The sequence below is a fragment of the Convolutriloba macropyga genome, chromosome 13 (assembly GCF_964194025.1).
Source record: "Convolutriloba macropyga chromosome 13, txConMacr16.3, whole genome shotgun sequence".
Lineage (NCBI taxonomy): Eukaryota > Metazoa > Xenacoelomorpha > Acoela > Convolutidae > Convolutriloba > Convolutriloba macropyga.
In genome coordinates, this window is record NC_134480.1 from 2,661,754 (window position 1) to 2,686,309 (window position 24,556).

Here is a 24,556-nt window from a genome sequence, read left to right on the forward strand (position 1 = left end):
TAACAAGCTTCTATTCAAATCCCACTTAAAGCATTAAAACAAAAAAAACAGGCAAAAAATCATTAAATTTCGTCTAAAAATCAGCAAAACTGATCAAAAACCTCCAAATTAGCATTTAACTCAAATTAACTACTTGAAACCTTCTATTCCTATCAAAACAAGCCTAAAACTAATACAATATCATAACCGAACCTCATAACCATCAAAAGTTGCAAAAAAACTGCTTTCAAATGCCTCACGTGAACAAAAAAATTTCGCTCGCTTAGAGAAAATTTTTTTACACATCAATTTTTCGCTCTATCGAAAACAGCGGTATGAACAAAAACCACTCTCTTTTCGCTCCGCTCTTCACTTTTGTTCAGCACCAAAAGTACTCCAATTTTTTTCACGCGTTTCATTTCCCGCCTCAAAATTCACTCCAATAAAATTGTTTAAAAAAAACATAGCCGGAAGAATTCCGGAAACGACTCGAAAATCCATTTAAACGCCATCCAACTAATCATAAAACAAAACGTGCCTTCACTAATTTATGATTACCTTGAAACAAAGTCATGAAACAAAAAAGTAAAAACAACAAAATCAAATCTGTTAAAATATGATAAAAAATCTGATCAAATTTTGTTATAAATTGAGATCCCGAAAAAACTATCGCTGCCAAAATAACTTCATCAAAACAACTAGTACTTACAAAAAACACTTATGTGATTTTTGAAAAAATACTTTAGGCTAAAATTATGAAAAAAATGCTCTTAAAAACAACTTTTACGGAAAAACTGGAAAAAGTTACTACATTTTTTAATATTTCAAAAACATATAAATCCAAAGAAAAATCCCCTTCAGCCAAAATGGTATCCAAATGCTCGCAAAACAATAGGCAAGTCTTAATAGGCAAAGAAACTTAGCTAATAACAGAAAAAAAACGAAAAACTGCAAAAAATTAAGAAAAATAGTTCCAATTTTCGCCATTTTTTTGTAATATTTCTCAACAAAAAATGATTCTTACCCACAAAACTGCAACCAATTGTTATCACAAATTTCAAGTAGAAGGGGTTTCTTTAGTACCCATTTGAGCCAGTAAAACAAAATAATCGTAAAAAAAAACGCAAAAATTAAGCCCGAAAATCAGCAAAATACATTAAAAAACCTCCGAATTATCTTTAAATTCATATGAATTTCCAGCAACCTTCAAACCACTACCGAAACCAGCCTAAAATTAAAACAAAATCATAACCAAACCTCTTAACCAAAAGAAATGAAAAAAACTGCTTTAAAATGCCGCACGTGAACAAAAAATTTTCGCTCGCTTAGAGAAAATTTTTTCACACATCAATTTCTCCCTCTCTCAAAAACAGCGGTATGAACAAAAACCACTCTCTTTTCGCTGCGCTCTTCACTTTTGTTCAGAATCAAAATCACTCCAAATTTTTTCACGCGTTTCATTTCCCGCTTCAAAAATCACTCCAATAAAGTTGATTAAAAAAAGTACTTCTCCAATACTCCTCTTCGAGTCGTAAAAAAAGACAGAGCGCCAATACAATTCAAATTCTTTGAATTGTAATATAATACTTGCTAATTACTTGCTATAAAATAAACAAAAAGTTATAAACATGAACAAATACGCACTGACTAAACTTGAGATGTTTCAATGGAATTTGAGTCGATATGATTAACATTACTGCCTGCATAATTATTGATTTCATTTTCTTCTGAGGTCAGATAATTACCCAAATAATCAGTTTCGTCTGTATTTGGTACTGCTATGTAGCCATTGCTTGAAGTTGGTAAAATAGGGCTGCTTAAACGTTCGTCCTGAGTTTCGTCGTCAACTGACACGGCGAGGTCTATGAGTTGGTCTAATTGCTCAACAATTTCGGAAAATGTGGGTCTATCTTGAGGTCTTTGTTTCCAACAAAGATTCATAATTTCCACCATAGTGTCCATTTCGACATGACTTTGAATTTGAGGCGTCTCCTGGTTATAAGCGATCGAATATTTCATATAGTCCAGCGAAACTTTGCCCAAATGTTGATACGGGTTTTTGCCTTCGTGGAAAATTTCCCAAACCAGAACGCCGTAAGCCCAAATATCGGCTTCTTTAGTCCAAACTGGGTAACCCGACTTCCCTTCCGTTTGGTTTTCATAAATATTCTCCGATTTCTGAGGTCGTAAAAGTTCGGGCGAACACCACATAATTGGCAAAACGCTAGCTTTCTGTTGACTTGTGATTTCGGTGCTTAGTCCAAAATCGGCGACTTTTAAGGTGACTTCGTTCGTATTTTCGTTGATGTCCAGCATGCAATTTCGAGCCGCTAAATCTTGATGTAAGATTCCGTGTCTATGAAGATACGACATTCCACACGCAGCTTGGTAAGCGAAATCGGTCAAAAGATCATTTGGCAATTTTGATCCGTTTTGTCTCAAGTATGTGTGCAAACTTCCGACGTTCATAAATGGCAGAACAATGCAAAACTCTGCTTCCGATTTTGTGGGTGGGAATATGTAGCTAAAACCTAACATTCCCAAAACGTTTTTGTGGGAAAAATCGGTCATAGCATCACCCTCTTGGATTAGTTGACTCCAAATTTGTTTGTTTTGTTGATTGTTCCTTCGTTTTCGAACACACTTCAAAGCGATATTGATCATGTCTAAATTTGGAACTCTTTCCGATCCCCCGTGGTCAAATTTTTGGTTTTTTAACCGTATGTGAAAACAAACTAATGTGTGTTTGTACGTTTATAAGGGTCTCTGTACCCTACTTTATTGGGTCTTCCCTCCCCCCATTATACACGCATTGGTGTCCCGCTTTTCACACCTATTTATTTAACACCCTATCATTTCACCCCGATTTATTCACCCCACTATCATTTAACCCCTCTATCATTTCACCCCGATTTATTCCACCCATTATCATTTAACCCCTCTATCATTTCACCCCGATTTATTCCACCCATTATCATTTAACCCCTCTATTATTTCACCTCGATTTTGTTTTTGTTCGGGGGGGGGGTCTGGAATGAAACCCTTTCTATTTGTATTTATTATTTCTAAATTATCATAGTGTCAAATTACCTGTAAAGGTATAAAAATATCAATTATATGTTGCCAAACATGGGAGTGAAAAGGAAAAAGTTCCCTTGATTTTGCTCGTGATTCAGCTCCTGTGGGTATTTCAGAACCGCCCGGAACACTTCCCCAAATTGACCTTGACCAATCGGTTTTTCGCTGATTCCAAAAATCAGAACTGGAGATATTCGTTGGGCGGCGTACATTTTGATTCCGGCGCTGTCCGTGAATTCGTTCAGCTGTTCAAGTTCCTCTTCGGGAATTATGGAAGTTGGGTCGTTTTCGTTTAGAGAGTGCATTGAGAAACTATTTGCGCCCAATTTTGGGTCGTTGAACCCTATTTGATTAACTTGCGATTTTCGTCGATGTAACCAAACTACTAAACTTATGAACAAAAATATTACCAAAAACGCAATGCTGCAACCTATAGTTAATGATAGCAAAAACATGCTAATTTCCTTTTCGTAGTAAAACATGCCCACGTCAACGGGCAAGTTTGACCCGATGTAGAAATAGATCGTCTCTTGTTTTGGAATATTTTTCGGTGCTTCGCATGTTAGTGTAGTGTTAGTGTAATTTGTTATCGTGCATTCACCACTTTCGCCTATCAGAACTTTAACTAAACTGTGTTTTAGCCAGTCTAGATCGATGTTGCTGTAGCTTATATTAAGAAGACGATCCTTAGCCGAGTTCAACTTGAGCGAATTGGGTTGATCAATTTTGTAAATAGTCGGGGGTTGCGTGTACTTGACAACGTTGTTACCGTCTGATAAAAGGTCATCGTGAAAACCGCACATTTCAAGTTCTGAACCGCAGTAGAGCTGCTTCAAAGAATCGGAAGATTTAAGAGTTACCGATGCTGTTGTGAGTGAAAAGTCCTCATCGTTGATAATGTAGTCCGGAACTGGAGGAACTTGACAATGTATAGTCGGTTCTGGAACCCTATCATCGGCAGCAAAGAATGAACAGTTCCCTGGTTCGAGTTTGATCATAGAAGCTGCAGCGTCGGTGCCTGGTTCGGGGTTATAAACTATCGTAGTTATCATAACCGGTTTAGATATTGCTTCAATGGCGTCGTCCGTAAAAACTATGTCGATACCTCCCTCTATGATAGTTTCATCTTGGATTATTTGGATATCTCTTGGATCCTGAATGTTGACAGATCCTTTTTGCCAACGTCGTATCGAATTGTCTTCATACTCAATTTCGACCTCTGCTTGAACGCCTTGTTCTAGTTTTGTATTGACCGGCTTTGTAACCAAATACGTGACCGAATTCGGGGTTCTGCTAAAAAATCTTGAGGTGATAAGATAACGTCGATTACCCTGATCAAGAACAAGCTCTGGGTACGTGTTTTCTATAATGCCGTTCCAGAGATTCTTGCCCGTTATTGTCAGCAGCGAGCCCACGGAATATGGAATAGTTTTAGGCGAAACGTCCAGAATTTCTGGCGAACGAATTTTTATGAGCTCAGGAAACAAAACCTCACCAAATTCGAGATTTATATCGTAATCTTTCAAATATTGTGAGCTTGATATAGCTGTACATAACAAGTCTTTTTCGCTGTCAATTTTAAGCGTTTGGGTGTCGATAGCAAACTCCGCTTCATACGAGGGGTAAGAATTCAGGCGATGACGAGCTTTGAATGTTAGTATCTGCTCGTAGTAATCTTCAAATTCTGTTTCGTAGTGCTCATATACTTGGCATTTTATCACAACTTCATTGCTGATGGAGTTTCCGATAAGTTGAACTGTCGTAATTTGGTCTGCATGAATCATTGATGGTGCGATTTGGTCAATTTTCGGAGAGCAGGATTTAGTTGACAAAGGTTCCGAAGCTTTTTTGCAAACCCCGTCGGCCCACAAACATTTTCCTAAGCCAAAAACACTTGAGTAGCATTGAAAGCAATTTGTTGCTCTCGCGCAATCTGGGTCAATTTGGGCAACTTGATAAAACTCAACTTTTTCTTTGTCTTTCATTTGTCGGGCCAATACGACATAATCGTCTGATGTTTCAAAACTGTAAAACGTCATAGAATCGCTAGAGTCCTTAAACGTTGCAATGGTGTCCAGAAAATGGAGTTCGATCTTAGGAGCTGCATCGTCTGAAACCCGGTCGAAAATTGCAAAACGAGTTATTGTTAAAGAGCTGTCTGTCGAGTTTCGAACTGCGGCGAGCATGAATTCCTTTTCGTTTTCCACAATGTAACTGGTCACTGCTTCGATATTAGCGTAGTAAAATTCATAAGGAACAGACAAAAGGGATGAATCAATTGTACATTTTTGGTCACAGTCAGAACCCTGAGACATCAAAGTTTCAATCGATATTTGGAAAAACTCCACATACCTGAAGTCATTGATAAATTCTCGAACAAAGATAATTCGACGATTGGTAATCGAAGCGATGGAGACTTTTGATTGGACCAGAAATTTTCCGATATTGTTTCTGGATTTCACTGATTGAAATGAGCATTTAACAGTTACGGTGACAGATTTTGTAATCCGATTATCATTTTGTTCGGTTATCAGAATGTTTACGTATTCCAATGGCTGTGTCACTTTCGACCAATTGTCTTGACTAACAATTCCAATTGCGAATTCGAATTTTCTGCCATTTTGAGAAACCTCGACCCAGTTAGCGTCAAGTAACACCGCATTTTGGGCTAAACCCTGTACCGTTTTTTCTTCAAAATTTAAGTCAAATTCGGCTTTGCTGAGGAATTTTATGGGTTGGTTTTGGTCGTAATTTACAGAAATAATATGTCCAGTTGATTTTGAAGACTCGGTTGAAATGCCGTACATAAAAACATTAGGATTTTTATCTTCATTTTTTTCACCCCTAAACAAACTTTCGAGGTATTTCACGTTTTCGACTCGAGTTTGATCAAAACTTTTTAGCGTGATTTCGCGTTTCTCGGTTGCTGAAAATGTGATAATATAAGTGAATGTTTCCGTAGTTTCGCTGCAATTGGTAAAATCAAGAATTAAAAGAAAATTGACGCCGTTCTCATTTTTATTAGCCTCTGGGTCATAAAATGAATAATTTTGGGCAAATTTAACGTCAATATTGTAATTACAATTCGAATGCAAAATTTCTGGCTTGAATAAATTTTCAATGTAGTAAGTTTGCAAGTTTCCAGAGTTTAAGTTGTAGTCGTAAATAGTGTTTAAATCAGAATATAATAGATGGCCGTTAGCGATAGCTGTCGATTTTTCCAAGTTTAAAAATTGCCAGTTTAAAATATTAACATCGCCTTCATCGACTTCAAAAAGTTTTTCAAGTTGTTTCAAGCATGAAATTTGGTTCACATTCGTAACTAATAAAGTAGTTAATAAGAGGTTATAAATTTTGATAAGTAATGGAAAAACGGGAATAAAGTTATCACGCTTGAAATTTTTACCGTACATTTTGCTGTTTGGTTTTCAGTTTATTCTGGCTATGAAATAGAAAAGCGAACTGAATATAAGAGTAACAAAATTGGGCTGTCTATAAATGCATATTTTACCTAAACGAAATGAGTACAGATGGTGTATTTGGAAGTAAATACACGGAGTAAACAAAAACAAACAAATAAACAAAAGGTGAATGTTATTAAAGTTCAAAATTATCAACTCCCCTCCCCCAATCTGAGCTGAGTTGAATTCTTTTGCTTATCCGTGTAAAGTGTCATGCAACGTGTTGTTTATCTTTTCCCTCTTTTTCAGGGATTATGTGATGAATGAACAAACAGAAGGAAAAAGAAGGAAATAACCGATCAATCGAGATTAAGGAAAAAAAAATTGTATGCCTTATGGTTAAAATACGCTCGCTTCATTTTTCTCCGCCGTAAGCATTTCTCTCACTGTAAAACAACGTTCTTGCTTAAAAACATTTCAAGTTTTATCATTCGATAGATTGACGAGTTTTTTTTTTTGCGATATCGGAAACTAACTTCACGACGCTTTTAGGGGAGTTATAAAGGAAATTTTGCGTCCTAAAAGCGGAAATTTTTGTGACATGGCAATTAGAAAGGTTTCTTGAATTTCGTCATTTTAGAGTAATTTGATAAAGTAATGTTCGCTTAGAATTAGTGGGTTAAAAGGTTGGTTGATTCTGAACAATTGAGAGAAAATGGTTCTCAATTTCGGTTAATTGAGGCTAACGGGATCGTATTACGAAGTTATAAATTTCACTTAAGCGAAGTAATTTGAGTCAAATAATGATAAGTTTACCATTTTAGCAGCTCAAACTGTTTCTTTCTGAAAGAATTAGTAGTAATGGTTAATGAATATGAATTGTGGGTCTAAAACGATCGGTAGCTACAAACCACGAAACCTTTGTTTGTCTCAATATTTACATGGAGTTTCAAAATGTTTGAGTTTATATAATGTGATATATTGCGGTCTATAATTCAGGCTATTGGTTATTCTTGTGATGATAAATTGATTGATGGGTATTTTGTGTCTAGTCTTAATGCTTTCGTAATGCGCTCAAACAGTTGAAGTTTGTTCTGAGATTATCATACGAAGAATTAGATTTCAACGTTTTATTATGCATACAGTTAAAGCCCATACATGGATATTCTAATACGGTAATATAATACTAATTGTTTTTTTTTGGTGTTACGACAATAAATTTTTCACGTATTTTCCTCAAAATTTGCGTATTATGCTTCAAAAAAATTGTTCCAATTAGTATGCCAAAATAGGTTTATAAGGATTATATTTGTGCTTTCTTTTAATATATTTTCATCTGATCTCGAATTGCTAAAAGGCTTACAACAATTGCGCCGAGTAAATATTTTTATGTACTGAAGACCAAAATTTTCCACAAGGACCGAATAAAATTTTTAAGGCCTGAGAGAGAACTTTTGGAAATTGCTTTAAAACGTAAGAACTCTTCCGGTATTCGCTCGTTTATAATTAGGCTAAAATTATCTCAATTTTTAATTACAACTTTTAATCGAATTTTGGGTTAATTGGGTCGTTAAATTTTCCAGCATAGTATAAGTTTCTTTTTCCTGTCATTTTCATAGCCTCACAATGTATATTAGCTGCATCCTTAATTTTTTGTTAGTTTTTTGGCCAAATATAAATGCTGCTAATTTAAAAGTTTCTGTCTTTCTTGCTCGCTGCCCTCTGTTTGAACAGCTATTTAGTTAATATCAAACATTTTCGAAACTCAAACCGTCGAAAATAAAAGTTTTTTTGGTAATCTAGATAGTATTTTGCCAATTTCGCCTGAACAGAAGGCTAAACGAAAATTGCATTTCTTTGGGGATATTGTTATTTAGCAAAAAATATTACTATTTTTTTGTGGAAAAGGTTTTGTTGCCAAGAAGCAATTGCAAATATTTTGAGCCCATTTTTTTGTCATGAATCGAAGTTGTGTATTGGAGGAGTTCTTTCTATAATAGATAACGGATCTTGTTTAACTTCCGTTTATGCCCCCCCCCCAGTACGTTACGCTCCCCATAGTTACAGCGAGCGTGCCATTGCATAGTAAATCAGTATGTAAAAATATGGCACGTGCGTCTGGGGCTCCAAATAATATACACCCACTAATCTTGGGGACACAAATGGAAAAGATCCTAGATAACTTTGCTGAACTGAAACTGAAATCGGAAGTGGAACAAGAAGTTGTAGTATTTGTCTTCGGATCAAATGTGTAGGGAAAAATGTAGCGGAGCAAAAAAGAATGAGGAGTGAAAAATAGTAGTTATTTGGCTCATACCGCTATATTAGAGAGTGAGCAATTGAAGTGATATAAAATTTTTGTCTGAAAGAGCAAAGTTTTTTATTGAGGTATGGCTTTCTGCAGCAGTTTTTTCTTGTCATATTCTTGTTCTAAAGAGATTGTCTAGCTATTTCATAATTTACAGTCTGTGTTCTTACTCTATTAAAGATTTTCTTTACCTGCTTTTTGAAATTCCGTTGAAATTATAGACGTTTTTTAGAATCAGGGTACTGAACGAAAAGGCTTCATATACTCAGTGACCAATCGAAAGTTAATTGAGTTCTATTTGACATTTTAGCAAAAGGTGTTTTCGAGGAATTTTTACCAAGGAAAAATCATTGATTGGAATTTGGTAGTGATTTTGGGGTTTAAATTTTTGGTCCTGCCTTTTTAAACTTACTTTTTTTTGTTTGAAGTCGTCGCTCGCGATTTTACCACTATCTTTCAAAAGCTTTGATTTTTAAATCTCTGCTTTAAACTGTGGATTAAATTCTTTATTTCATCAGTGTTTGCATGTTTCTCAGTCAACCACTTTTTTGGAGTTCAAGCAGTTATCATGAGAGAGTAAGCTGCAAAATTGGAAAAAAAATTCGTCAGATGAAATACAATTATTTATGGAATTGAGTAAAAAAATACTTGGACAAATCGTAATGGAAGACGGTCCTCTTTCATTATAAAATTTTTAAAGCAACAAGATTAATTCTTCCTTCTAAATCTGATTTTGCTCTGAAACGAATATGCTTTATCTGAATTTAATTATGCGTTAATAAAAAATGAGAAGGTAAGGAGGTAAGTGAAATAATTGTAAAAGTTAAAAATTGTTTTCCGCTGATGGAATTCGTCTGTGTTGATTAAATAATGACGTCAATTGCATACTTTTCAAGGCTGTGTTTTTCAAATTAGCTTTATGTCAAATCAATACGGATTAAAAGCTCAGACCCTGAGGGTTGTATTTTCCTCCAGCTGAAAATTAGGTTTTGAACTTTTTTGTTCTCAAGCATTGAGGTTTATCATTACATCAGCAATTTGTTTCATGCTTGCGAAAAGTTTTCAATGCAATAATTAAATGTTCGCTCGCTGGCGACTGAAAGTTAAAACGTCTGAGACTTTTTCAGTGGTTATTAAATTAAGTGCTGCATTTTTTTGCTTTGCTATTTTTAGGGGCTTTAAAACTGATAGCTACCGTCTATGTTATGACATAGTATAAGCTATCGGCGGATGTATGTTTTAATTACATGTAAAATTTTCAGCCTTCCAGTATTTTGGGTGGGTTAAGTGTTTAATGAAAACAGTTTTGCAATGTTCATTTTGTAAGAACTGTTTAACAAACAAATGCTCAAGAGCCATAAATTTTAGCAATCTACGAAAAATGATCTGTCCATAACAAACTCAGCAAATATTTAGTTCAATCCAGCAACATACCGTGACCTCATTTTGAGAGCGTACAATATAATTTTCTTCGTTATTTTGGAGCTTTTTTGTGCGTCTGTAATCGTTTGTAATAAAAATTACTTCTCTAACCACGACTTATTAAAAAAAATTTTTTTTAAAATTATATTCACTGAAAAGATCTGAATTAGATTAAAATGAGATTTAAGGTCTTCAATGAATTGATATAGAGCGACTGAACGTTTTAATACTAAAAATTGCTTCAATTGAATTGAAGAAAAGCTGTTAAGTGGAGAACTGTTTTTCATAACAATGCTTGGAGAATTTAGTGTTAATTAGTGATCAGTTTTCGTTGTTAACAGATGAAGTGATATCATCATTTAAATGATGCCAGCACCTTATTTCCGCTGAAAGTATCGCGGAGGCTCGGTAATATGCGTTTGTACATAATGTCCTGACCCCGCTCATTTACATTTTTGACTTAGTTGTCAACCAAATGAAGAAGAGATAAGCAACTTTTAAAAATTCAGATACCTTTCGGAAATAATTGTTGTATGGGTATAAAAATATTTGCAAACTGAAAGCACTAAGATTATTTAAATAATGCCGCATTAGAGTGTCGTTGAGACCTGCTGCGAGAGTAAATAAGACTGCGAGAAAAACAAAATAAAACATCAAAAACAAATTAATTACCCTAAAAAGCTCTATCTACTTTTAAATCACCAAATAACAAAGTCAAAATAGCATTAGATAAAATCTCAGCTAAACAAATTAAGACGTCATTCACTAGAAAGAAGATGAGACCTGTCCTTAATGAGACTAGGTTATTAAATTAAGTTGACAAAGGTGAATACTAAAGAGGCTATTTTCAAAACGCCATCAAATTTTCGAAACCAAAAGATTCAAAAGTCATATTAACCTTTGGTTTTGAAAGATTACTAGATAGATTATAGTAAGATTCGTAGGGAAGCCATTGAGACATGTCATAATTGACAAAAGTCATGAGTATAAGCTAACAATAAATGTAGGCAAAACTCAAAAATTCGCAATTAATTTTCAGGAGCAGCGTTGAAAGCATTAAAACTGAGCTATTTACTGAAAATTTTTAAGATATTCAGGCCTTGTTTGAGCATCATAGGAGGCTGTTGTTAGAGGGATTATATAAAAAGAAATCAAAAGAACCTCAAATTTTGACCAGTATTGAAAAGATTTTTTAAAAAAAATTAAGAAGCAGTGTCAGTGTAAAGAAACCATCAGTTAAAGCATAAAACCTGCAGAGAGGTTAATTTTTGAACACTAAATTTTATTCACCGATTTTTTTGAAAACCAATGAAGTCAAAGTCACAATCGTTGGCTATCAAATGCACGCATTGATATCTACCTCAATGGCTAAAGAATTGTCGTTATTCCGAATTTGTCATAAGACTAGTACAATAAATAAACATGAAGGCTAAAACAATTTATAAAGTAAAAATGTGTGAGGAAACAGTGTCCAGGTCATCAAAACCATAAGCTATTCACTGAACACATTATAAATGTTTAATTGTTAAATCTGTTCAATTGGTTTAAATTTTTAAATGATAAAAAAACAAAATAAAACATCATACAACAAAATAAAACATCAGTACAAGACAGCATAAACGAACTGCAATTATAGAAACTGAAAAAAAAAATCAAATTCTTTGGAAAAATTGTATCAAACTTGAGAAACCATTAGTTATAGAACTGCTAAACAGCTCAAATTTTTGTCCGCTAGGAAGAGTTTCGAACCTGTCCTTAAGGAGACCAAGCTTCAAGTATTCAGAAATAAAATAGAAGAAGGGCCAAAGTAGTTTGAAGCTCACTGATATTATCTGGCAATAAATGTACAAGTAATTTGAGCCATTAGATATCAACTGAAATCACAAGAGAGGTGCAGTTATACCTGTTTAGGAAGCCAATTGGACCTTTGATCAATGAGATTAAATCATAACACTAGAAAAACAACATGCATGCAAAACTCCAGAGTCAAAATTTACAAAAAAAAACACTCGGTCGCAGCTATAAAAACCTTGAGATATTCTCTGAAAACGACATTTGTTTATTTAGCTTCTTTGGAACGTTAATGAGATCTCTACGTAATTGACTTGTTGGTAATTGATATGAACAAAAAACAAAAGTTGAAAACATTTATAAAATAGACATACAATCCGAATCTTTCGTGAATCTAAAAATTGACTGAATGAAATGATGTTACTAAATTGACGGAAAAAAATAACTCAATTGAGCATATAGTTCGACACAGACTTATGAATAGGAGCAGCTCTTTCTGTTATTTGCCTGTTTTAATGTAAAGTGAAGTATTAATGTATATGTTATGTATAAGGATTGAGGCGAGCAATATCAAAACGAAATTTTTCCGATAAAAAGTTTTCTGTTTGCTCAAAAATTATCCACTTCCGTGTTTCTGAGAGTCAAATATTTATGTAGATTACTTATTCTGTAGGCAGAATTAGTTCAATATTAATAGCCAACGACTATTTTAGCAGAAATAAGCGAATATCCTTATGCATACGCTCATGCTCAGGCAATATTTTATCATTAAAGTGTCTAACAGGTATGCGACTTGTTGGTTTCTCATCAAATTTTCTATTTTTTTTTGGAGGTTTCCTGCAGCTTTTTAATGTCTTTGGTTGAGTTATGTCGTTTTCTGATGTCGTTTTTCTGAGGGATTTTATCAATAAATTTTTACTAATTGCTCTCAAATGAAGTTTGAAGACGTGTTGGTCTTTTTATGCACATATTTCGCTTGACTTTTGCACCATTGATTTTTCCATTTTGTGTGCACTAATTCTCTCTCTCATTCACAAGTTTCATTAGCTGGACTGATGTGGTGGCTGCTCCTTATTTAAAGTCAAATGAAATGGCGCCGAAATGAAGTGCGCCGCAATTGGTATATTTTTTTAAAACTTAGTATTAGTATTAGTGCTTACAGTGCTATATGATAATAATGTTTTTAAATATAATATTTTTGCATGTCTTTAAATCTAATTATTTCCAAGTGCTCATATTTGGTGACATGAATTTCCCTGATGTCAACAGGGATGCTCATAAGTCTATACACTCAGACGAACAATTTCTCCTGGACTACTTATCTCAAGATCTTCTTCTGGAACAAATTTTTCGCAGCTCTACCCATAAACGAGGATATATTCTTGATCTCGTCTTCGTTTCACATTCTGATTTATGGGACTATGTGATACTCAACTCTTCGTGCTCAGATCATAATCCCATCATCATAAAGTATGCACAGAGTTTTTCTGCTTCAATATCATCCGACTATTCAGTTACCAGCTTTAATAAAAACGTCTTTGAATACTCATTTGTATCAGGTACTGCATGTGGCAAACAAGTTGATAATTTTTTCTCTTACTGGAAGTCAAATTTTGATTATGCCCTGGCCCTTGGCTTTAAACGAAAACGCATGAAACGGAGGAACTTGCCATTTTACTACTCATCTTTGACTGTTCACCATGTTAACTGCAATCTGCTAGACGGCGATATGCGAGTTCTTGCTGCATGGCGATACTGGAAAAAGAACTCAATGAGTTTATTGAACTTGATAAAGCTGCCCTTCTGTCCTCCTCTCAATATTTTACAGTCAATGACGCCTTCAAATTCATGAAGCAGTTATCCGGTAGGGCCAGTTGCCCCAGTAAAAGTTTTTGGAAAGATTGTTCAGCAGAAACCGTAGACGAAAAAGCCAACCTATTCAACCTATTTTTTAAATCTGTTTTTAAAAAGACGGGTAATGCAATGTTTCAGCGCTACTGCCGCAATTCCGATATTTTTCTCTCCGACATTGTTCTAGAAACAACAAAAATTTGCTTGGAATTGAAAAAGATTCCACCGGGATCCTTTGCGACCTGGATGGTGTACCACTTTTTGTTTGGGGTTCATGTGCTGAATTTTTAGCAGCTCACGTTCATCAGTTATTCTCTCATATTTTGGAAACGTGCGAGTGGCCTGAATTTTGGAAAGGTGCTTTTGTTACCCCAATACACAAGGATTCCAAGAACAATGTTGAACATTATAGGCCTATCTCCATCCTTCCGCGATTGTCCTTAATTTTCGAACGAATTATTTTCGATTTTTTGTATTCCAAATTACGATATAAATTAAACTCTAAGCAGCATGGATTCAGAAGCGGTCATTCGACTATTACTCAATTACTTGTATATCTTGATGAACTTTACGCCAATTTGACAACAACATAGAACAGGTAGTTGTATATCTAGACTTCTCCAAAGCCTTTGACTGCGTAAACTTCAATATTTTTTTGACAAAATTGTCATCATTTGGACTTGACCATCAATTTCTAAAACTTTTCAAATCGTATTTATTTGGGCGAACTCAGCGCGTCAGAATTGATGGACATCTGTCAGCAACTGTTGACATAACAAGTGGTGTACCCCAAGGCAGCGTTCTTGGTCCGCTTTTATTACTCTTGTATATAGATGACATGCAATCATTACCTGAAAGTTCCACTTGTTACTGTTTTGCTGATGATACAAAACTTTTGTCATCAGGTTACGATGCTTTTGTTAACTGTCAGAACGATCTCAGTTTGCTTTCCAAGTGGTGTGCTGACTATGAATTGAATTTTAATATCAGCAAGTGTGCATTCATCTGTTTTCGTCCGGAATGCTCTGGTACACTATCTCTAGATGGTCATTTACTGAAACAGGTAGACGCTACATCTGATCTTGGACTTGAAGTATCGTCAAACTTAAAATGGGATCGGCATATACGCACAAAATTATCTCGGGCAAGAAACAATTTCAACTACTTGAGGCACAATGCACCATACAGTCTGCCAAGCAGAGTCAAATTGAACTTGTGTTATGCTTGCGTTTTATCGACGCTTCTGTATGGATCACAAGTGTGGAGTCCAGATGTGTCTCATATTCGGTTAATGGAGAAGTTTCATCTGAAATGTCTTTCATGGTGTTTTGGTAGGACGGACTACTTATCGCTATTGCGGCGCGTTAACTGCCTTCCGATATCTTATCATTTGATTGAGCGCGATCTCAATTTCTTTTTAGCAATTAGAGGTGGAAGAAGCTGCATTCAGTTTGACAACTACTTTACGATTAGGCAGAATCAAAGATCTTTACGCAGCGACACTGTTCAACATATGTCTTCATCTGGCTATAAGAGAAACCTAAAAGGGAGATCATTTTTTCATCGAATTGTAACAGTGGTCAATGATTTCAATGATTTTATAGTCTTCAATTTACTTGAGCCACCAAGCAACTCAAAATCTCTTATAAAGACATTCTTTCAAAAACTGCGTGACTCTAAGTACAATTTTAATCAACCTTGCACTTGGTCAGTAAAATGCCACTGCTCTATTTGCAGATCTTAGCTCACTATTTGTTTTAATCAGTGTTTTTTTATATTAATTTATTAGTTACCTTCTGTGTAGGCCTCTCTTTGTAGTGTTAAATTTCCATAATTGGTAAATTCAAGTCTTTTACTACTACTACTACTACTACTATTTGTGATGTTTTCATCATGTTTCCGCATCATAAAGCCTCCGAGTTCAGTCAACTGGGAGTGTCATTGAACTTTAATAATCTTGATTTTTAGGGCAGTTGTTTAATTGTTGACTTCTTTTTTAGTTTCGAAAAAATAATTGCGCAGCTTTTGATACATGCCTCATTATGGTTCAAACATCATATTTCTGGAAAATGAATTGTTATCTTTTACAAGGAAAAAGGTTCTCTATTTTTTCCTCTGAGTTTCAAGAGTGTGGTTTCCCATTCAAAGGAATTTGGTTTTACTCTTAAAATTGGGTTACGAAAGTACCGAACCGGCTAAGAACGGAAAAGTACAGAATATTTTATTATGAAGAAATCAGCGTTGATTGATTGATTGATTTTCATCGTGTTTGCTTTTGTCTAATCGAGATAGAAATTAAACAAAAAATTACCTGAAAATGAATTTGGCAGTTCATTGGGTGACAAATAAGCGTGGTTTAGAGGGCACAGAATTTCTCCTGTTAACCGTTGAGAGCTTTTGTGAATAATTGAAGGGTTTTGTATTGTCATACGATGAATAATAAATAGCCCTTTTTCGCTGAAGTAAGACGCTCTTTTTGACGTGCTACTTTAGAACACCTTTTGAACCACGCATCTTATCAATAATTCAACCACCCCACTTCCCGCCTCCCTTCAATAAACAGAACGAGACAGGGTTCTGTTAGCTGTTGGAAAAATATACAATCAACAATAGAAATAGGCAATTAATATCGCAAATTATCGAAAATCAGGATTTAATTCTGTTTTGACGCTGTCAGAATCTAAGGCGAGCACCAGAAATTCTTATAAATTATCGGGTCTATTCTGTTTCGCTCCCCCCAGTGTTTTTTCTGACCCCCAGTTACAAATTATATGTTGTTATATAGCACGTTACTATGTAAAAAAATAGCACGTGAGCCTGGGGGTCATAAAACATTTATGCTCACTAAGCTGGGGGGGGGGGGGGACAGAATAGATCCGTTGTTTTTCGTAAAAACCAAAAATTGTCCTACATTTTGCACTAATATATGTTGCAGCTTTTAACAACATTTCATCCCGAATTTACTAAAAGTCGCCAATTTTGGAAATATAATATTTCTTTTCAACTGGTGATGTGATACCGTTTGATATGCAAGATTTCAGATAACATTAACGGTTAAATTATCAGGGTGATGTCAGCGCAAAATCACAAAAGCGCGATCTTCTGTGTCTGCTGTTGAATGGAATGCTTTTTAATTGATGGGTTTTTCTCGAAAGAATATAAGCTATTTTTGTAAACTTGTATTTTTAAAACAAAATTTTTGCTTCAATAGTTCTGCGCTTATTGTTCTAGAACATTCTTTTGATTTTACTTCTCGGGTGACTTTTTCACTCCTGACTTCTTGATTTTTGCGTGATATAAATTGCTTTCATTCGGAAATTGAATCTGTTGCTTTGAGAAAACCGATGTTAATATAGGAAAATGTTAGTACCTGATAGCCGAGTGATAAGAAATCAGTCTAGCATGGACGAAATCGAGGGTTCATAGTTTTTCATACATTTTTATTGCTATTTGAAGGTTTTATGTGAAAATTTCCATCTTTTCTGCGATCTAAAGTTGTAATTAGTTTGTACAAAATATGCATTGTTTACATCAAATTTTTTCATCAGTCACTTTCACAAAAGATTTTTTCATCGTTCAGTTTTTAATGGTACTTGAAGTGGTACCAATTAAAGCAGTTTCGCTTTTCTTTCTTTGAGACGCCTGCTTTGGTCACAGGATATTATTTCAAAAAATTGACAATTAGTTCGAATAATTGACAGATTGTCACGTCAATAGTAGCACTTTGATGCATTCTGGTCAACACACACAAAAATAGTACCTGTATTGTTGATTCTTTATTCAAGTATCCGAAACAAGTAGAATTTATGCTGGAAAATAATTTTGTTTATTTTTTCATTTTGAATTGATAGGGAAAAATTGGTGATTTTCAATGAATTAGCTGTATAATCTCAATCCCAGAGGTGCTGAAATTAAGAAAGACTGGTTGCATGTCCTTTTTTGAAATTCTTGACGAACGCTTTAATTTTTTACTTTCTAGTTGCATGTTTACCTCAAATATTTTTCAAATATTTTTCGTGAAATCTGGTCGATATGCTAGGTTTTTAGCTGATTTTTGAGTTTGGGATCTAATTTTTCTGGTCAGTTTTAGAATTTTTGTGGTTGTGTTGCGGAATTTGTTTGAGTTTAAAGGCATTTGAGCTGTAAAAAAACGAGGCAATTTGAATTCTCCTAATACGGAGATTTTAGTATCATGATGATTTTTTGTTCACTCCTTCTACTGAGAATTGCACCAAACAATCATCTTTTTTTTTATCCGTCATGAATTGTTTAGCCCTCCAAAATGAGTAAACAATTACCATTCTGCTTTTTCATTAATTTATACAATAATGTGGTTTTATGGTTTCCAAAGTTTTTCAAAAATAATCTGAAAAAGTTGTAACATTTTGTTCTTTAATTTTTTTTTGTATTCTCTCCATCGATGATCGATGTTTTCGGGCAAATTTGTGGTTTCTTCTCACTCAGTATGTCTAAAAGCAACTAGTGCTGTTATTGTTTTTTAACGATAAGTTGTGTGGCTCCTTTGCTTGGCCAAAAATGCGCTCATAATTGTGATAAAATTGAGTTCAAACCTGAAAAATCCCTCGAGCAAATAAGGCTAATGTGGGTTAGATTAAAACATAGTAAAAATAGTTTCTAAGGAAACATCTAATTAAGACAGGTAGGGATTTTAGACAGCTGAGACAAGGAAAATTCATCTAATTTTAAGGTTAACTTGTAAATTCCATCTAAACCTGTCCGCTGAATCCGAACGTGGGTAATAAAAACTGCCCTAATAAACCATAAATGCCTTTTTGGGTTTATTTTCTGCAAGATATTTGAGGGCAATTTGGGCATTAAGGGGGAATGAATTTGGGTCTTGTGAATGGGAAAATGCAATAAACGCTCATTCGGATTGCTGTCCGTTTAGAAATAGAGCAACGAGAAAAGAATATAAAAATAATTTAATGCGCTTAACTGCGTCAGGAAAGCCCTTCAAGAGATATGTATGTGTTGTTGCATCAGTTTGATTCAAACAGGAAAAAAAGGCAAAACTGTGATTATAGTACTGCTTATAGTGGAAAATGAAAAAAAATAAGAAAGTATGGTAAAAAGCTTTGGTAAGAAGGGGGAGGGGGAGGGGGGTGGGGTGGGGGGGGGGGGGGGGGGGATTGTGGGTTGGTGTTAAATTGAAAGTATGGTAAAAGCTTTGGTAGGAAGAAAAACAATAGGAGGGTATTTTTCCATTTGAGAGGGGGGGGGGGGGTAGGGGGTGGGGGTTGTTGGGTTGGTGTTAAAATGTCACTTCCTGCATGTGGCAGCGGGAAAACGGAGGTGGAGGGTTTTTGCAGAAGAGATGAGGGGTGAGAACTTACAGCTTTATTCAAAAACCCTGTTTTGTTTGAGAACAAGAAAAGTAACTATTGTTTTCTTACCAACACTGTAGTTTTCGTTTTGCGAAAATTTCAGGGAAACGCTTAAGGAAAAATGCTGGTTTGTTGGTTGTGTTCACACAAGTGGAAAAAGCTTTAACGGGCTGAAATTAAAACAAAACAAATTGTTCAAAAGTGAACACGGGACGTAATTTACGACAAGAAACCTTTAGGTTTAAATTTGCTTTCAAGCTGGTTTGGGGGTGTCTTATCTTTATTTAAGAGGCGAGATTCATTGTGAATAAACTCGTATTTTTATCCAAAATTTGAAAGCGGATTAAAAATGGCTTGATCTTGCCTTTCAAATTTGCCTGGCGGAATTTTGATTTCTCATTTTCAGGATATTTAACTGTTGTTTATATTGTGTTTACGAGCCGCCTAATTCTGCTATTTGAGTGGAAAAAATGCGAATAAATTTTATCTAGCCACTGTTCATAATGCAATTATGCGAGAAAATTTGGCGTCTTAGAAAATAAAGAAAGCTTTTACAGGCGCTGCGCTTTTGTTTTGCGTTTCTATAGGTGTTTCGATAATCTCTGCGGCTTTATCAGTAATCCAGAAAAACTATTAATGTTATTAATAATAGATTTTTGCTTCTGCGGTTTGTCTCAGTTAAAACGAAATAGTGATATCCAAAATGAATACTTCCGTTAAATGAATGCGAAATAGTCGTAATGGTGAAAATAAGAAGGCCATCCAAAAAAACATATGTTTTGATCACGGCTTGACAAAAAAGAAACTGAGGAACCAAAAAGTTAATTTTTTCATCTTTGAATCTTTACCTTGAATATTTTTTGCCATTTTGACATGATTCCATTTTGCCAATTTTGATTACACTTTGTCGTTTTGCACAATTTGGAATGAAATTGATCTAAAACCAAATATTTAAAGAGTAAATGAAACGAATTCGTGTTAGTTTTTTCGACCAAATTTTACAATTCACTATATATTGAAATTTTATTATATTGGACAATTTTTTGTTTTAAATAAAGATTCAAAGCTGTAATATAGAATCCAATTTGCCCTTTTGACATGATTTCATATTGCTAATTTTGATTACAGTGTGCGGTTTTGTACAAATTGGAATAAAATTGATCTAAAACCAAATATTTAAAGAGTAAATGAAACGAATTCGTGTTAGTTTTTTGGACCAAATTTTACAATTCACTATATATTGAAATTTTATTATATTGGACAATTTTTGTGTTTTAAATATAGATTCAAAGCTGTAATATAGAATCCAATTTGCACTTTTGACATAATTCCATTTTTTTTTCAATTTTGATTGCAGTGTGCCGTTTTGTACAATTAGGAATAAAAGTGATCTAAAACCAAACATTTAAGGAGTAAATGAAAACAAGTCGTGTTAATTCTTTAGATCAAATTTTACATAATACTATGTATTAATTTTTTTTGGACAATTTTGTGTTTTTTTTTAAATTTAGATTCCAAGCTGTAATATAGATTACAATTTGCCATTGTAACATGACTCCATTTTGCCAATTTTGATTGTAGTTTGCACCAATCGGAATGAAATTGATCTAAAATCAATCATTTAAAGAGTAATTAAAATTGTGTTATAAAAGATTGTTAATTTTTTCGATCAATTTTTACAATTTACTTTATATATTGACATTTTTTATTTGTTCAATTTTGCTTTTAGTTATATTTTTTCTTTTTTAAAATTTTTTTCCTTAGATTTTTGAACCACTGTTTTTGTAATTTTTATGTCTGGTAAAGGGCTTTTGTCAAACCAAGCATTATGTTACTCAGTCTTCAATATGATAGGTTTTTCTTTTCTACTGTTTTTCATATACAAAAACTATTCCGGGGGGTCGTTTTTCTGGTTTTTCTAATGTTTTTTTTTGCTTTTGGTTTGATTTCATTGAGCCTTTCTTTAAGCTTTTCTTGGCAGATCAATTTCTTTTTCTAAAAATTTGTATTTAAATGTTTTTTAAGCCTTAAATAATTTTTTTCAAATTGCTTTTTTAACGATAAAATCATTTTTCGTGTTTGAGTTCCCCACTTGTGTTGCTTTCATGACCACATCAGCTTGATATGAGTGACTTAATCTGATTTGAGCCACTTTCTTGCGATATCATGTTTTGCGCTGTTAGAACTCGTTTTGAGCTTTAGAACGCTGCAGGATAAGCAAATGGAAATATCCGTATGTACTAGTTTTACTCGAGATCCTTTTCAGGGTTTTATGGAGCTGTGTTCTCTCGAGTCTGAATTCACATCTCCGTTACGTACACATTGACACTGATACAAGGTTTGTAGAGTAATCAGGCACACGCAAAATATTGTTGAATTAGCATTGAAGGTCCCCTCTGTTTAAGAATGGCTTGATCTTCATACAGCCGCTGACCACTGCGCTTGAAGGTTCCCCGTTTGCGTTTTGTACCACCGGTTGAATAGGAACAAACTCTAAGAACTTATCTATGTTAGCAGAATGCGGTCTGTTTATACGCTATCCACTAACATCCCTCCTGTCTTCACTGAGCAAGAACCGCCATGTACTCGTCTTCTTGCGTAGTCAATGGTTCGCTCATTGTCACTGACTCATTGGCCTGTTATTAAAATTTGGCTCACCTGCTTTTGGAAGTGGTTTACTTTGTAGCGTATGTCTGTGTTTTGCTCTCCTGGAAGCTCTGCTACCGTATCCCCAACTGTTGGCGAAGTTCCTTGCGGAGTTGAAGCTTTCCTGGATGAGAAATGTTTCATATCTCTTTGGCAGGTTGTTGAGGAACAAGTTGTTGAATAGGGTCTCTGAGACTAATTTTTCTGCTCTTGTGAGCAACTCATCTCTAATCAAGATTTTCAAGTTGTCAGATATCTCAATCCGCAGCCGAGAGAGTTTAGAGTTGTTCATCTAGAGTCAGTGGCTGGTGGCACCAGAAATTCCCTTTATTTTGTCGTTGTCTGCGACTGACTGCCTGCTCATATGCTGCTTTCAGCACTTAATAGTCTTTCTTGTTCGCATTAATTGCCCATTTGGGCCAAGAAGCGGCCTCAACGTGCTGCTCTTTTGTCATTCTGTCACCAGAAATGATATGTCGGTGACCGTTATTTGCATTCCTGTGCCTTTTTGTATGTCAGTAGTGCCGCTATATATTGATCCATCTTCCCTGAGCAGGTGAAAATAATTATGAAACAAAGGGACTAAGCAAAAAAAAAAGATTGTCTGTCTAAGAACTCGAATTTAACGTTTTTTTAACATATAAAACTGCTGAACCCATAACCTGTTAGGCTATGGAATTTCGCAGGCAAATTAAAATAAAAGAAGTGTGAAAAAGTTAGTTTCTCTGGAGGGAATAATAAATATAATTTGTAAAGATTTTTGAGATCAAAGATTTACAGGAGGGAGCTTTATAATAGATCAGAGTTGAATTGGAATGGGAGTGGAGGAAACTCGAAAAAACGCTAATGTTTACTTTCGAAAACAATGGAGCCTATCAATTTTCCGATGTTAAATTATGAGTAATTGTGGGATAATAGTTTGTTCACATATGGCCAATCATACAATATGATTGAACTATTGATCTTTGAGTACGTTTGAGTAATTGAATGCACATTCGTTATTCGAAAATTTTCCACTTCAATTGTGCAAGTTAGCTAAAATTCATACTTTGTTTGATTAAGATTGAGTTTATTTAAAGTTTTAAACTAAATTTAACTATTTCTTAGTATTTCTTTTTCAGTTGGCTTCCTAATTTCTTTAAAATCGTTTTTGCACATAAATTTTGCATGATATGAAACTTAACTCACTTAGAATTCCAAATATGAAGCAAAAGTTGGTTTAGAAGATGGCTAATTGTTGTGCAGTTTTGAATTTTCCTTCTGTAAGTCATTTAATTTGATCAAATCGTCAAGTCCTCTCGCTAGAATTAAAATAGTTTTTGTTTCATTTTTTGCAGCGATGATTTTTTGTCATTACTTTTTTCTGCCGAAATTTAAGCAGCTCGAAATAAACATACGGATCTGGCCAGCTAAATAATTTATCACGAGATCAGCGTATTGTAGACATTTACTCTGGGTTGAGAAAGGGGGCTTTAACTCATTCAAACTATTTTTTGCCTGGAGACGGTTTCACTTCGACTATCATTTATGAATAATATTTGAGTCATGAAATGACTACGGAAGACCAATGTCTTCACCTTTAAAAAGAGGCTTGACTTTGCTATTTTTTGCATAGTTACGTGCTAATGAACATGAATAGATTGTAATTGGGTATCTTGAACAACTGGGGGGGGGGGGGGATGGGGGTGGGTTGACAATAAAGATTCTGGAAAAATCTTATCAGAATCTGCTCTTAAGGTCAACTAGGTTCTTATCTGCAGTCAAAATAGCTTCTAATATTGAATTGGTTTGCGTCACGTTGAGTTGTGCGTTAAAGCCACACCGACTTTTATATCGACCGGCAATCTCTTTCGCTCATCTGCAATGATTGATATGATTAATAAAAAACAGCGATAGCCTCTTACGCCTTCGGCAGTTCATTTCCTACTTCCGTTCAAATTCACTTTTCCTTATGGAAATTAAAACCCGTGATAGCTCTCTTAACTTTGCCCCATTTTATCCCCAAAAGACAAAAAATTGCCTCTTATCTTAACTCATTTCCCGATATTTTCCTACGTCATTGTTAAACGCACGCCATTATGGACGTATTACGGGCGCCGCGGATCGAAAGTGCTTTCAAATGGAAAAGGCGCTTTGTATTCGCCGTCAGAATATCTTAATTAATGCTTGTTGGTTTTTTTGATCTCACAGTATTTATTTTCTCTGATGCTTTGTTTATTTTCTCTCAGCTCTTTGAGTATTTTCACCCCACTGTTTTTTCAAAGCGATGTGTTGATGCAAAATGTTGTACCTTCAAAGTTTGTGAATTCGATTGTGTTCAAATGAGAACTACCGTTAGAAAGGGGGTTAATAACAACTGTGTGGGGGATGTAGAGGTCTCTCTTTATTGTTGGTTACTTAAGTTTGCACCAGTAAAATCTACATAATCTTACCTGAATTTGTTAAAAATATGGAAGTGGATAATGAGAAAGGTGTATTTCATAGCTTTTAATCGATGATTAATTTTTCCATGTTTTTAATATAACCTCCCTGTTTTTTGGGCGTGGACCCTAGGCATGCAATACCGTGCTATTAGTTCCAGAAGACAAAATTGCATTGGAAATAAACTTATCAAAAGGTCTCCACAATGTGCGTCTACACATGATTGTCCGACCCTGGCCATTCAAACTTTTAGAAACTTTTAATATTTATTCTCGATTGACTCTTTCACGCCTGAGTTTTTGTTTTTTTGCGTG

General features: G+C 34.7%; 2 protein-coding genes across 4 annotated transcripts in view; one reads left to right on the forward strand and one right to left on the reverse strand.

The window, feature by feature from the left end:
• LOC142351748 (WD repeat-containing protein 19-like) overlaps positions 1-24,556 on the forward strand; it is a 378,166-nt gene that overhangs the window by 93,792 nt on the left and 259,818 nt on the right. The gene's annotated exons all lie outside the window — the stretch shown is intronic.
• Positions 1,524-7,487, reverse strand: LOC142351751 (uncharacterized). Its single transcript, XM_075403901.1, has 2 exons — positions 3,145-7,487; positions 1,524-2,659 (listed from the first exon to the last, which is right to left on the reverse strand). The coding sequence occupies exons 1-2, from the start codon at positions 6,468-6,470 to the stop codon at positions 1,627-1,629; spliced, it is 4,359 nt and encodes a 1,452-aa protein (XP_075260016.1). The 5' UTR covers positions 6,471-7,487; the 3' UTR covers positions 1,524-1,626.

Bases quoted from the DNA above. Each gene is read 5' to 3' on its own strand.
- LOC142351751 (XM_075403901.1), bottom strand. From the start codon at position 6,470: ATGTACGGTAAAAATTTCAAGCGTGATAACTTTATTCCCGTTTTTCCA. The intron at 2,660-3,144 runs GCAAAATCAAGG...GGGATCGGAAAG, and splicing joins CCACAGGAGCTGAATCACGA to AGTTCCAAATTTAGACATGA.